The following is a 14453-nucleotide window of genomic DNA, read 5'->3' as shown; positions in this document are numbered from 1 at the left end:
TTTTGTTATGTTGTGTGTTGTAATTTTGTTCTTTTCCTGACTAACAATAACTGTAGACTCGTATTTTAGAGTTTTTGAGTTGATCAGATGACACTGTATCCCTGGGAAAATTGTTTGCCTTTTTGTTGGAATGTCCTGCCTATATAAATGTGTGTATGTGTGAGAAATGTGGCCACAAGTGTGCATGTTTTATGCCTGGTTTATGTATGTGTTTTGACTCCAGATAAAAACTGTACATGGACAGCCTTTGGGACCGGATGACCAGCACAAGGGACAGAGGGTCCCTTTGGTTGAACTGGGACAGTCTGAGAGTACTTCTGTCCCATTGCTTTTTTGCTCTCTGACCCAGAGCACATGCAGCAGCAGGTGGGGAGAGCACTGTTGTGAAACATGTCTGGCAGTGGCAGTCAGGTGGCCCAGGGGCTGCCATGGGAACTGGAGGTGCCACCTAGCTGCTGGGAGCTAGGGCAGGCCATGAGCACCAAGGGGCCAGACATGGCAGGTTTGAGGCCAGGTCCCCTTGCAGGGAGCCTCTGGTGGAATCTTTGCAACATGGCATGTAGAAGGCAGGAGCTGCCTGGGGCCTCACATAGCTCTGAGCATGCCTGACCCAGTGCATTGTGGGGCTCCAGGCTGATGGAGAACAGTCCCTGTTGGGGCCACAGGGGCCTTCCTCCTGAGGGGACAGGTAAGGATATGAAGTCCCATCCAGTCTGCCACTCTTGTGCACTTGATCATCTGGGATTTACAACAGTTTTGTCCCCATGCTACACACTATCCCATCTCATCCAGTGCTGATTGGTAGTGCTCTCAAGACCTGCCATGGGGCTGCCCACCGAAACTGGAACCCATGGTGGCAGTGAATAACTGATTCATAGAAGATGTTTTCTTACTCCACATGCTTACTGTGGCATGATCTAGCCTGCACACTAGTAGTCACACACACTTATGTGCACACACATGTTCCTACACACACATGTTTACACATATTTGTACAGACACTGTCATAAAGGTTATCATAAATGCTTTGCTCTTAGGACCAAGTGTCGCGTGTTCTTTACACTGTTGTTTCTCTGTCCTTAGGATGAAATGGGATGCTGAACTGGTCTGTGGGTTTATTTCAGTGTTCAGTCCTGCAGATGAGCATTCAGCAGAATGAAGAACAGACAGAGCTTCTCTGTGTTATAGCCAGTGTGTCTTATACAGTTAGAGCTTCTCTGAAATTTCTCTCTCTCGTGGACCATTTTTGTCAGCCATGGGGATGTGCTTCTCAGTCAGCATCCATGTATACTATTCTCTGTCCACATTTCACATATTGAGAGTTCTTTAACCTATACAATTACCCAAACACAGAATGAAGGATCATGCTAGATTTGTATGAATTTAGAGATTGAGATCCCTGGTTGCTGCCTTTTCTCTGAGTGCCCTGTGACTTCTTCAGTGGAGTTTGATTCTACAAAAACTCCCTACTGTACGGTGGGGCACATTGTCCTCAGTCCTCTTCTTGTACCTCACTCCCTGAGAGTGATCACCATACCTTGATGACATCAGCACTCACACACAGTGTGGTGTTTGCTTGGTTTTTAGCGTCATAAGTGTTAGAAGAAGGTTGTGCTGGTTTCAGCGCATTTATTAGAAATGATTTTGTGTTCAGCAATGAACACATGGCCAGAGATCAGAGTGTCAAGAAGTCCCAGTTGTGAACAGCAGAAGACCCTGTGATCTGCAGTGATGTGTAAATGTCCCAGTTTGTCCTGAGGACAGTTGCACTGAGTAAGTATTTGAGATTTTTCCATAATCTAGTTTTGTGATCAATATTTGCTCACTGACTGCTTGCTGTGCCTGAAGTTAGGAGGTGGAAATACAGACCAGAAGACACGGTGATAGCAGTGCCTCTGATTGCCTATTAGTTACCCAGAAGTTTGGACCTACAGATATTTATGCAGTTTTACTTTAGTAGTGGATACTGCACAAATTCTGTCTTTGCTCATCAGAAAATTGAGCAGAAGAGCCTTGAGGGATTCCATCACATAGAAGTGTTTCAGTACTGCCAATGTGTATAATTTTTCATTCAAATTTTCTCTGGTGATGGAGACTCCATTGTGGATGTCATTTCTGTTTTGATTTTTCATTGCATTAAATATTTTATTTCTTTTTTCCACTTTCCTAGAGAGAAGATACTGAAGTTGTGGGTGGCATGGAACTGAAATTGTGGTGTCACTTGAAATGAAAGCAAAACAAAGGAAGTGATGTAATCCCAGTGGGGAAGCAATAGCAACAATGTTAAGAGTGTTCAACTCAAAAGTCCAAAGGCCATAAAAAAAGTTATTTCACATCAAACTGAGTGCATTTAGGAACGTGAACGGTAGAGTCAATGCAATCACACTCAAAATTTCAATTATTTTCTTCCCAGCAACACCAATCTTAAGACACTTGTGGAAACAGGAAGCTGCTAGAGAGCAGGAATGTCAAGAATAAGAGCAATGGCCGTGGTGTCAAAAGGCCTGATTTTATACATCATCCTCCACATCTCACAGAGGATAAGTGCATCTCTCAGTGCTGCTCAGAGGAGGTTCTTCTAGAAATAGATGACTGGACACAGACAATTCCAAGTGGTCAATGTACAGGGAACAGGTGTCTGAACAGAGATCAGTATGGCTTTCCTGGCTTCCATAGTGCAGTACTCTTTACACAAGAGCTGGCAGGAAGATGGGGATTCCCAGAGACACTTTCTGACTGTAGGAAACAGGGGTTTGTAGACACAATATAGTAGCTGCAGGTCCGTATTGATAGTAGCTATGACTGCATGCACAGTCTGAGTATGATAGAGATAGATAAAATCCCAGTTTCAAGCAGGGGGCATGTCAGGAAATCCCAGTCCAAGATGATGAACTATTTTCTTTTTTTTTTCTTTTTTTTTTTTTAGTAAATTTATTTTACAACATCATTCAGTTCAACATAATAGCCACAGATTCCCCTGTTCTCCCACTCTCGCCCCCCTCCATCTCCCCCCACCTCACCTCCCATTCCCACCTCCTCCAGATCAAAGTCTCCCCCAAGGACCGGGATCGACCTGGTAGACTCAATCCCGCCAGGTCCAGTCCCCCCCTCCCAGACCGAGCCAAGCGTCCCTGCATAAGTCCCAGGATTCAAACAGCCAACTCACACAACAAGCCCAGGACCCAGCACCAACACACAGCTGCCTCCCAAACAGATCAAGCCAAATGACTGTCTCACCCGTTCAGGGGGCCTGATCCAGTTGGGGGCCCCTCAGCCTTTGGTTCATAGATCCTGTGCTTCCATTCATTTGGTTATTTGTCCCTGTGCTTTATCTAACCTTGGCTTCAACAATTCTCGCTCATATAAACCCTGGCTGCAGGGAGAGGAAGATTGAGTTATCCTCAGTAATGGGGCCCCTGAGGGGTTGCCCGTGTCCACTAGATGGCGGTGTATCCATGCACCACTGGCAACAGTTAGCAAAGAGATTCCTAGTCCAGGCACTGGGCTGAGCTCCTGGAGATCAGTAGAAGAGAGGGAGGTGGGATCCTGGAAGCAAAGGGGAAGGAGAGTCAAGATCATAATAGGGAAAACCAGAGAGACAGCTTACCCGAGCTAGTGGGATCTCAGGGACACTGGACTGACTACTGGGGGACCTGCATGGGACCCGACTAGGCCCCCGGAATGAGTCTGACACTTGTGTGGCAGTGGGACCAGGACTTGTCCCAAGTGCAAGAACTGGCTTGGGAGAGCCCAAACCCTATGCTGGGACACCTTGCTCAGCCTTGATTCAGTGGGGAGCTATGCTCAACCTGGTATGCCTCACTTTGTTGACTACCCAAGGGAGGACTTATCTTCTCTGAGGAGTTGTTAGGTGATGGGGTTGATGCAGTTAAGGTGAGGATCAGAGAACGGGAGGGAAGGACACCTGGGCTTAGTATTTGAAATGACAAAAATTGAAATAAAGAAAAGATACCAAATGAAATTGAGAGGGATGAGCTGTGGTGTTTTAGAAGATATGTATTCACTTCCCTTGTTAGATTTATTTCAGGGTATGTTTTTTGAGGCTGTTATGAAGTAAATTTACCATGGATAATTCTAAGTTGAACCTGTCACAAGATAGGATTATGTGGAAAGAAGGGAACTCACCAGGGAAGATGTCTCTACAGAATCAAACTGGAGACCAGTCTCTAAATCATTAATAACTGATTACTGCTGTAGGAGTGTCCAGCCCACTATGGCTGATCCAGCCCCTGGACAGGTGGTCCCGATGAGTATTTGAAAGCAGGCTGAGCAGGCCCTGAAGCATCAAGGCATGAGACAGTGTGTTCCTCCATGACCTCTATATCAGGCTCTGCCTTCAGGTTCCTGCCCTGTTGAAGATCTTGCTAAAGCTCTCTCAGTGATGGAATGTGCTGTAATTTTAAGCTATAATAAAATATTTCTACCCCAAAATGCTTTAGATCATGATATTCTGTCTCAGCAATTGAAGCCATCACCAAGACAGGGCTGACATGAATTTTTTCTTTTCTCATGTCTCACTATTTTAATGGTACGTAGGAAGATCATCATTTGCTTTGTAATTTATTTTACTTTGGTTTTATGGTCTCCCTCATCTTTGGAATCCAATCGAGTTCATCTGATAGAAGTTGGGAGTCAAATGTTAGTTAACGGAGGCCAGAGAGGTCAGGGAGAATTGTAGTTCAGGAGGACTAAGGCACAATGGAACACAAGCAAGATGTTCTGGTTGCCTTCTCTACAGCATGCTGGCTATACATCCAGAGGAGTACTGTCTAATGGAGAGATGTATGATTTTTACCATCAGGGAAAGGAACTACAAGATGGCTGCATCAACTCACCTATTAAGTCTAAGCAGTACACATTGCTTCAGTATTATTTCCTACCACATCCAGTTGTGTTACATTTATGATGTACAGAATGAGTTTAGAAGCATCAAACAGTTTTCAAAAGATCATGTGAAAGACACATAAGATTAAGCATGTATAGTAAAAATTTTATTGAATAGAAGAAATAAATTAACAGTAAAGGTATGATAATTTAAAGGAAATATAAAATTCTATGGTATAAAAAAATAACTAAAATCATGTAGATAGACAAACAAGCAGAAGACCTAATAAATAAATAAAACAACAAACAAACAAAACATCTGAATCAATAAGCAAATGCCCTTACAGATCAACACAATATAACCCAATATTAGGATAACTATCCAGGCAAGCTTGATGTCAACGTCAAAGAGTTCTTGGAGAAGGCCAAATCTGAGCAGTGAGTTGCAGGATCCAAGTCCAGGGGAGTCCTCTCCACTTTGGCTCAGGACTTACTCCTTCTCCTCAGTCAGTCCTGCCAGCAGCTTGGCTGAGGAAGACAGGGCTCTCCTGACTTCTGCTCTGACCACCTCCCAGGCACAGGGGCTGTGTTTCTTCTCCTTCAGGTAGACAGTGATCCTGTGGAAGTAGTTTCTCACAGCCACCAGGGAGTCTTCCTGACTCGAGGAAGGTTCCTGCACCTCACCCTGCTCCATCAGACAGGCTTGCAGGTCTTTGAGCTGGTGGTGGAGATCAGTGCAGAATGTGTCTAGGAGGCTTGTCTCCCAAGCAGCAGATGATTCCTTTGAGCTGAAGAGAATCAGGACCTGCTGGGTCAGCTCCTGAAGGACAGGTATGGCTTGGGCCTTCTGGATCTGCTGGGCATCCACCTTCTCCAGAGGGAATGCAAAGTCCATTCTGTCCTTGAAGCAGGAGAGAGGGGAGAGTCTCCTCATTTGTGCCAGGATTGTGGAGACTCTCTTGCTCCTGAGGTAATGAGTCTGAGGCAGGTCACATCCCAGACAGCAGCTTGACCAGAAGTGCATCACCACCAGGAATGTCAGGAGAGCACAGGGCCTGGCCATTGTGAATGTTGCAGATGCGGTGGTCCTCTGGGCTCTGTGGTCCTGAACCTTCCCCTCTAGGTTCTCTGAAGTCCATCCTGCCTGGGTCCATGTGTCTTAAATAAGAGAAAGCACTAGTTTCCATTTTCTGAATGCCCTCCCAGTACTCTCCCATGTACTTTTCACTTTCTTTCAGTCATTCCCTGCTTGTTTCTGGTCATTTTTTTCTCGCCATTTTTTATTTTCATTATTGCTTCCAATTTTAATGCTCCCCCTCAACAAACCTTCTCTAGAGTGTATTCCTGAAAGAAATTGTGGTTGATATTTATATTACAGATATACCTTTCCTGTGTGAAATCACTTGTCTGTAAAGCATAAAATCTTACCTCTAGTACTTGGCCTGGAAATTTCTTGAATTTCATGCTGCAGTTGAAGTTTGTTCTTCATATATTTCTTAATATAGCTACTTGAATTGTAATGTCAATTTTGTTTCAGCTAATATTTGTGAGTCTAAAGGTGTTATATGAAACAATGGCACATGTGAAATTCTTGTGTATGTTGGTTAGGGTTGCGAGGTTGAGTTATTTTACTCTAGTTATCTTAATACACTTGAGTTCTTAAGTATATGAAGGTTCAAATTTGGTTTGTATTTTATATTAGATATTTATTGAATGATCATTTGGTGGTTATTATGGCACAATCAACAAGAGCTTCCTGACCAAGACTGACATATTCATGTTCATCCCTAGTACTCATGGTGGGACCAGAAATCTTATTTATGGAAGTTGTTCTCTCACTCCACATTTTTGCTGCACACACACATATGTTCACAAAAACTCATAAAAATGTATCATCTATGCTTTGCTCTAAGGAAAAGTTTTGGCGTTATTTTGCCACTTTTGGTGTCCTCTGACCTTAAGATGGAAAGGGATGCCGTTTAGTATTCCAGGAGACCATTCGTCTGAATGAAGACCATTCGGGGCTTCTCTGTGTTATAGCCATTGTGACTTCTACTGTTAACAGTGTGTCTCTGAAATTTCTCTCTGTCATGGACCTATTTTGTCAGCCTGGGTTTGTGCTTCACAGTGCCTTCAAAGTCAGGATCCATGGATACATCTCCCTTTCTGCCCATCATTCCCGTATGTAGGATCTTTCTACCAAAGCCAATTACCCAAAACAGCATGTATATTTTTCTAGCAGTGTCTGACTCAAAGATTGTGATACCTGATTGCTGCCTTTTCTGTACTTGCTCTGTGACTTCTGTAGAGTTTGAGTCGACTCACACTCTCTGCCCCACAGTGGCACAGTGTCCTCAGCTGTCTTCCTCTTCTTCTTCCTCTTCTTCTCCTCCTCCTCCTTTTCCTCTTCTTCTTTTAAATGATTTATTTATTTATTTATTCATTTATTATTTATATATCATATGTGACTGTAGGCCAGAAGTGGGCACCAGATCTCATTACTGATTGTTGTGAGCCAACATGTGGTTGCTGGAAATTGAACTCAGGACCTCTGGAAGATCAGTAAGTGCTCTTGACCTGTCAGCCATCTCTACAGCCTCCTTAGCTGTCTTCTTGTACCCCACTCCCTGGGAGTGCTCACCATATCTTGATAACATCAGCACTCACACAACCTGTGGTGTTTGTTTGCTTTTTAGCGCCCTAAATCCAACAAGGTGCCTGCTCTCATTTCAGTGGATTCATCAGAAAGGCTTTTCTGTTGAGCAGTGTGCACACGGCCAGAGGTCAGAATCTCAAGAATCCCCAGATGTCAACATCAGAAGACTCTAAAATCTGTAGTAAAGTGTAAATATCCCAGTTTGTCCTTGTAAGATATAAGTGTTTGAGTTTTTTTCCCAATACAACTTTTCTGATCAATATTTTTCACTGAGTGCTTGCTGTGCCTGAAGTTGGGAGGTGGAAATACAGACCAAAAGACACAGTGATAGCAGTGCCTCTGATTGCCTGTTAGTTACCCAGAAGTTTGGACTTACAGATATTTATCCAGTTTTACTTTAGTAGTGGATACTGCACACACTCTTTGTCCATTTCAAAATTGAGCAGACGAGCCTTGAGGGGTTCTACCACATAATAGAGGTTCAGTACTGCCAATGTGTATAATTTTTCATTTAATTTTTCTATGGTGATGGAGGCTCCATGGTGGATGTCATTTGTCTCTTGAATTTTCTTTGCATTGAATATTTTGTTACTTTTTTCCACACTTTCCTAGAGAGAAGATACTGACGTTGTTGGTGGCATTGAACTGAAATTGTGGTGTCACTTGAAATGAAATCAAAAGAAGGAAGTGTTGTCATCCCAGTGGGGAAGCAATAGCAACAACTTTCTGCTGCACTGTGGTACAGTGTCCTCAGCCCTCTTCTTATGCCCCATTTCCTGAGATTGCTCACCATATCTTGATGACATCAGTACTCACACACAGTGTGGTTTTGATTCGTTTTTAGCATCATAAATTCTTGAAGATCACTGCTATGGTTTCAGTAGATTCATTTGAAAGGCTTTTGTGTTCAGCAGTAAACACATGACGAGAGGTCAGAGTGTCAAGGATCCCCAGATGTTTTGCTTTTCAAGAGTTGCCATGGTCATGTTTCTCTTCACAGCAATAGAAACTATCTAAGATGCTCTCCTCACATCATGGTCCTGTGTCAGTTTCTTTATTCCTGTCTCTTGATTCCCCAATTCTATTGAACCAACGCAGATTATTATATCTAACATATAGAAAATGATATGGCTGTACATATTTTCTGGGCATGGTGATAGTATGGAACTGCTTTAAAGTAATTTATTCTTTTATGTAAACATAAAGATGATTAAAGTTACCTTCAAAATAAGGACCAAGGAAAGAATGCAGAAAGTCATGTCTAAACGATGTTTCACAATGACACACAGACTCTGGTTTATCCTTAATCATACTCCCTGACAAAGTCTTCTAGAATTACAAGCCCTGCAGATCAACTTGGCATCAATCAAATTTCCCCTTATACGCACTCCTCAGTGTGTGTCCCTATATATTGGAAAATCCTTTATCTATTCCTGTGATTCTCCTGATGACTCCAACATGGTAACCTTCATGTGGGCATGTCCCACAAACAAAGTGACGATGACAATTTTCTGCTGACCATGAAGTTGAGTGGCTAGACTTGACAGAAGGAAGGACTTTGTAGTTGATACGTTACTCTTAAGAAGGAGTTGATGAGACATATTGACCTGAATTACTCCTGCAGGCCATGTCTGGGTCCATAATCCTGCTGCACTGGTGTGTGTGTTGATGTCCATGGCCACTGTTACAACAGAGGTCCATAAGAACTGTACATGTTGAAATCCAAGGGCCATGCTGAGCCCACCCTTCCCTTCACTGATCCTGGAATGACTAGCTCTGTCCCTCACTGGACACTGCAACAGGAGAGCTTCCTCAGTTCCTCTTGGGATGTATAGTACCACACCCCTCACTGTGGGCACTGGAGAGGAGGCCCCAATGCAATTGGTGTAGGAAAGCTGTCTCTAACCCCAACATGAGGAGGCTGGTCCCAGCTGCCCAAATGAGGAGCTCAGCTGTAGCTAGAGTTTTTCTGCCTTGCCCACAGTCAGGACAAATCTTTGAGTCCCAGAGCCGCTCAGAACCAACCAAGTAAACACAGAGACTTATATTGCTTACAAACTGTATGGCCGTGGCAGGCTTCTTGCTAACTGTTCTTATAGCTTAAATTAATCCATTTTTATAAATCTATACCTTGCCACATGGCTGGTGGCTTACCAGTGTCTTCACGTGCTGCTGGTCATGGCGGCAGGTGGCAGTGTCTCTCTGCCTCAGCCTTTTGCTTCTCATAATTCTCCTCTCTCCTTGTCAAACCTACTTCCTGCTTGGCCACTGGCCAATCAGTGTTTTATTTATTGACCAATCAGAACAATCTGACATACAGACCATCCCACAGCACTCAGCTATCACTTAAACCCACATCCTTGCCCTTGGGTTGCCCCCCCCCCATCATCTATCCCATTTATGACCTGATGACTGGTCCTACAGAACATTAACATTTAGCTGGAGATTTTTCCAGTTCTGCCTGCCCAATGGTCAGGAAAAATCTCTCTCACTGGCCTGTCCCACAGCCATTTAGACTCAACCAAGTAAACACACAGAGTCTTTTATTGCTAACAAACTGTATTATCGTGGCAGGCTTCTTTCTATCTAATTCTTCCACCTTAAATTAACCCATGTCTCTTAGTCTATAAGTTGCCACATGGTTCTTGGCCTTCTGCTACCTTACATCTTGCTTGTCATGGTGGTGGCTGGCAGTGTCTCTCTGCCTCAGCCTTCCACTTCCCATAATTCTCCATTCTTCTTGTTCCACCTATACTTCCTGCCTGGCTACTGGCCAATCAGTATTTTATATATTAACCAATCAGAACAACACTTTAACATACAGAACATCACACAGCAATAACCCCAGGATCTCTATGACTGACTTGGGGAAATAACAGGATATTAGGGGAGTTTCTATATGTAGGGTCCAATAATGATGGTGTGCCAGAGGCCAGAGGGCTTGAACCAGACCAATGACTCATTGCAAAGAACATTTGAGGGTGAGCCTGATTGAAGAAATAGGTATACTTTGTAACATACTGAATCTCCTGATGTCATTAGGACAAATGAAGAAGGGTTGGGGAAGTGGGAAAGACAGTGGATTGAGGTGGATTTATTTGTGTTTCATTTTGTATTTAATTAATTTCTGTCATTGGTCAATGCTGAAGGGTTGAGTGATAGATATGGGAGTGCTGTGAAGGTTGCAGGATTGGGGTGCATGATGTGAAATTCCCAAATTATTATATATATATGTATGTATGAAGTGGATGAATCTCTAGGGTTACTCTTGTAGCTGTACCTACAGATGGCATTGTCTTCCTCACTTATGTGTCCTGAAGAATACAAAGGGGCTGTTGGGTGAAGATAATCTGGGCTGTTGATCTGTGACCCTGCAAAACACAGATCTCAATTCAATTTGAATAAGAACTACTTCATTCTGTACCGGTTAAGAGTGACTGTAATATTGTCTGTAACAAGGATTCAGGTTCCCCTTGTGACATGATCTATCATGGAGAGGTAACCTGAACTTTTGAAGTCACCCTTTAAACAACAGTCATAAGTCAGTGCATTTCCCAAGCCCAGTGTTGCTGGTCTCAGTAGGCAGAGCAGCGGGGGAGAATCTCCTTTGAGTGTTCAGACATTATTTTACATCCCTCCTAGCTGGGGCATGGTTTGCTCAGTTACATGACACATTCCAAATGCTTTACATACTGGTCAAAATGATGTGAGGTCAGACACAGAGCTTGGTTGTAGTTACCAACTGAGGATACTATATACAGATTCCTTCTTCTCCAGAGAATCTGCTCTGGAGAAGACTAGAGGGAAAAAAGCCTTAGTGACTGTTTTGTGCATGTTGAGCAGACCACTGTCCAGAAGGTATGACCTGTGTAGACCTGGGAGGGTGCTCCCTCCCTCAGATGAGAAGTGATGGGAATTGAGTCTTCCAAACTGATGTCAGTTTCTTGGGGGGAAATTCCTGTTTTAGTTTTGGAGAAAAACTCTTCTAGGAAAAAATTTCTAAAGAAAACACACCAGAGTAAAACTGTTTCTTCTTTGAAAGTGATGGCCTGTAGAGGGCTCTCTTCCTCTCTAAATGTTTGCCAGCATGGCAGATTATTTCCTCTGTCCCTGCCCCTCTCCCTCCTCCTCCCCCTGCCCCTTCCCTTCTCTCTCCCACTGCCTGTTACTAGCTCCACCCTACCCTTCCACCTACCCCTCTCTGTTTTTGGCCATAGTTAGCTATGGTTCTTTAGAAGAACACTCTGATTTAAATAAAACAAAAAGAGGAAACTCTCACAAAACTTGAATTGCTTCATATTCTATTTCAGCTGGTGGTTATGCATTTCCATAAATATAATAATCAGAAAGCAAGATGTAATAGATATCAGTTGTAGAATGGCAGAGCTGGTTTTGAGGACAGAATGAAGAGCAAACACTGTGTCTTCCCATATCAGGGAGGAGGAAACCAGGGATATGAGGCTAAAATATGGGGTCTGGGAAAGCTGGGAGGGACTGTGAGTATATCAGAAAGAAAGCTGTGTGCACATATATGTACATTATTATATATAGCATGTGCTGTTATTAAATAGTGCATCATATATAATATATATTTTTATACATACTTTCCCTTCAGTGGTTTGCTAGGACACTGTTCCATATATAAAGTATTTGTAAACCATCAATTCCTTACTGATTTCAGTGGCTAATACTCAGTTCTAAGGGGACTAATTGTAGTGAGGTTCAGGCTATTTTCAAAGACAGCAAAGGCTTTCAGTACTTCAACTGTCTATACTTTTCCAGTCACTCTTCCTCTCTTTTCTTTAAGTGTTGGTTTGACGATAGATGTCTCCATACCCACTGTATTTCGCTTTTCTTCTTTCCTCGGAAGAAAAACCTGATGATGGCCATGGCAATGAACCAAAAATATGATGTCATTGGAAAATCAAAGCTGTAGAAAGAAACCGGTGTGTCATCCAAATGAGACAGGAGCAGCAATAACATTACCTACTAAGATTCAGTGGAAAAGATCTATGTTGATTAACTACAATGATGCTATGAAAGTGACTCTATATCCTATGGATCTTCAGGTTCAATGCAATCTGTCTTAGTTAAGGTTTCTATTGCTGTGAAGAGACACCATGACCACAGCAACTCTTTTTTTCCCTTTATTTTATTTTATAATACCATCAGTTCTACATAACAACCACAGATTCCTTTATTCTCCCCCTTCCTGCCCCCTCTATTTCCTCCCCGCCAAACCCAAATTCCCACCTCCTCCAGGGCAAAGCCTCCCCCGAGGACTGAAAGCGACCTGGTAGACTCAGTCCAGGCAGGTCCAGTCCCCTCCTCCCAGATTGAGCCAAGCATCCCTGCATAAGTCCCAGGTTTCAAACAGCTAACTCATGCAATGAGCCCAGGACCTGTTACCACTGCCTAGATGACTCCCAAAGAGATCAAGTCAATCAACTGTCTCAACTATTCAGAGGGGCTGATCTAGTTGGGGGCCCCTGACCTACTCTGGTGATGGGATGGCCAACACCCTAATACTTGTACCGGAAACCCCTCCAAGGACTGAGGAATGCGGATGCAGACATCCATGGCTAGGCCCCGGGTGGAGCGCTGGGAGTCTAATTAGCAAGAAAGAGGAGGGTTTATATGAGCGAGAATTGTTGAAACCAAGGTTGGATAAAGCACAGGGACAAATAGCCAAATGAATGGAAACACATGAATTATGGACCACAGCAACTCTTATAAAGGAAAACAATTAATTGGGGCTGGCTTACAGCTTCAGTTCCCACCATCATCTTCATGGTAGGAAACATGGCAGGATGCAGGCAGACATGGTACTGGAGAAGGACCTGAGAATTCTACACCTTGATTCAAAGGCAGCAGAAGGAGACTGCCACACAAGGACTAGCTTGAGCATATAAGACCTCTAAGTCCACTCTACAGTGACACTCTTCCTACAACAAGGCCACACCTACTCCAACAAGGCTGCACCTCCTATCGTGCCGACCCCCATAGGCCAAGCATTCAAACACATAAGTCAATGGAGGACATTCCTTTTAAATCCTCTACACATAACAAAATTTTCTTAATTACATTTTTATTTATTTATAAGATTTTTTTATTACATATACAGTGTTCTGCCTGCATGTATCCCTGCAGGCTGGGAGAGGGCACCAGATCTCATTACAGATGTTTGTGAACAACCATGTGGATGGTGGGATTTGAACTTAGGACTCCGGGAAAACAAGCAGTGTTTCTAACCTCTGAGCCATCTTTCCAGCCACACAATACAAAATTTATGTTATGCTTCTCCCAGAAGCATCACTTTTAGAATACATACAGACTGAAGGGTGGTAGGGCACGCCTTTAATTCAAGCACTCAGGAAACAGAGGCAGGTGGATCTCTGTGAGTTTGAAGCCAGCCTGGTGTACAGAGCAAGATCCAGGACAGGCAACAAAACTACAATGAGAAACCCTGTCTCAAAAAAAAATCATAAACAAAGAAATAAAAAAAGAGGACCTATGGAACAATGAAGATACAAAAGAATAAAAGCTGTGTTGTGGTGTCACAATACCTGAATTCACATGACAACTACATCTCTACGAGAGAGTTACTGTAGGATTACTACCCCTTACCACAGAAACCTCTCACAGTCCATGGCAATAAACACAGAGACCCACAACTGATCCATGAACACAAAATTAAGGGCTAACTTCCTGCTCGAAGTATCATTGTAGAAGACAGAGCAGAAGAATTGTAAGACCCAGAGGCAGTGGATGATGACCACAGCAAAGCAGTGTTCTCGGACACAACAGGGCAGTTGCACTGAGAGTGGCTATGACCGAATGGACAAGGACAGGCCGGACAAAATCCCAGCTTGGAAAAGGGAGGAAAGTTCTCTTCTAGCTGAGGAACTGTGGCAGTTGATAGCTTCCTCTTGAGAGAGAGATTCAGTTGTCC

At 43.4% G+C, this 14453-nt stretch overlaps 1 protein-coding gene across 1 annotated transcript; it reads right to left on the bottom strand.

Moving 5' to 3' along the window:
* Window positions 1-5335: 5335 nt before the first annotated feature.
* On the bottom strand, window positions 5336-5908 carry LOC121827615 (interferon alpha-12-like). Its single transcript, XM_042272664.2, has one exon. The coding sequence runs from the start codon at window positions 5906-5908 to the stop codon at window positions 5336-5338; it is 573 nt and encodes a 190-aa protein (XP_042128598.1).
* Between the last annotated feature and the right edge of the window lie 8545 nt (window positions 5909-14453).

This window comes from Peromyscus maniculatus, chromosome 2 (genome assembly GCF_049852395.1).
Source record: "Peromyscus maniculatus bairdii isolate BWxNUB_F1_BW_parent chromosome 2, HU_Pman_BW_mat_3.1, whole genome shotgun sequence".
In the NCBI taxonomy this organism is placed as follows: domain Eukaryota; kingdom Metazoa; phylum Chordata; class Mammalia; order Rodentia; family Cricetidae; genus Peromyscus; species Peromyscus maniculatus.
The sequence above is the reverse complement of the archived record's forward strand: the minus strand, read 5'-3'. Positions and strand labels throughout refer to the sequence as shown.

Excerpts from the sequence above, each read along its gene's own strand:
- LOC121827615 (XM_042272664.2), bottom strand. The coding sequence starts at position 5,908 with ATGGCCAGGCCCTGTGCTCTCCTGACATTCCTGGTGGTGATGCACTTC.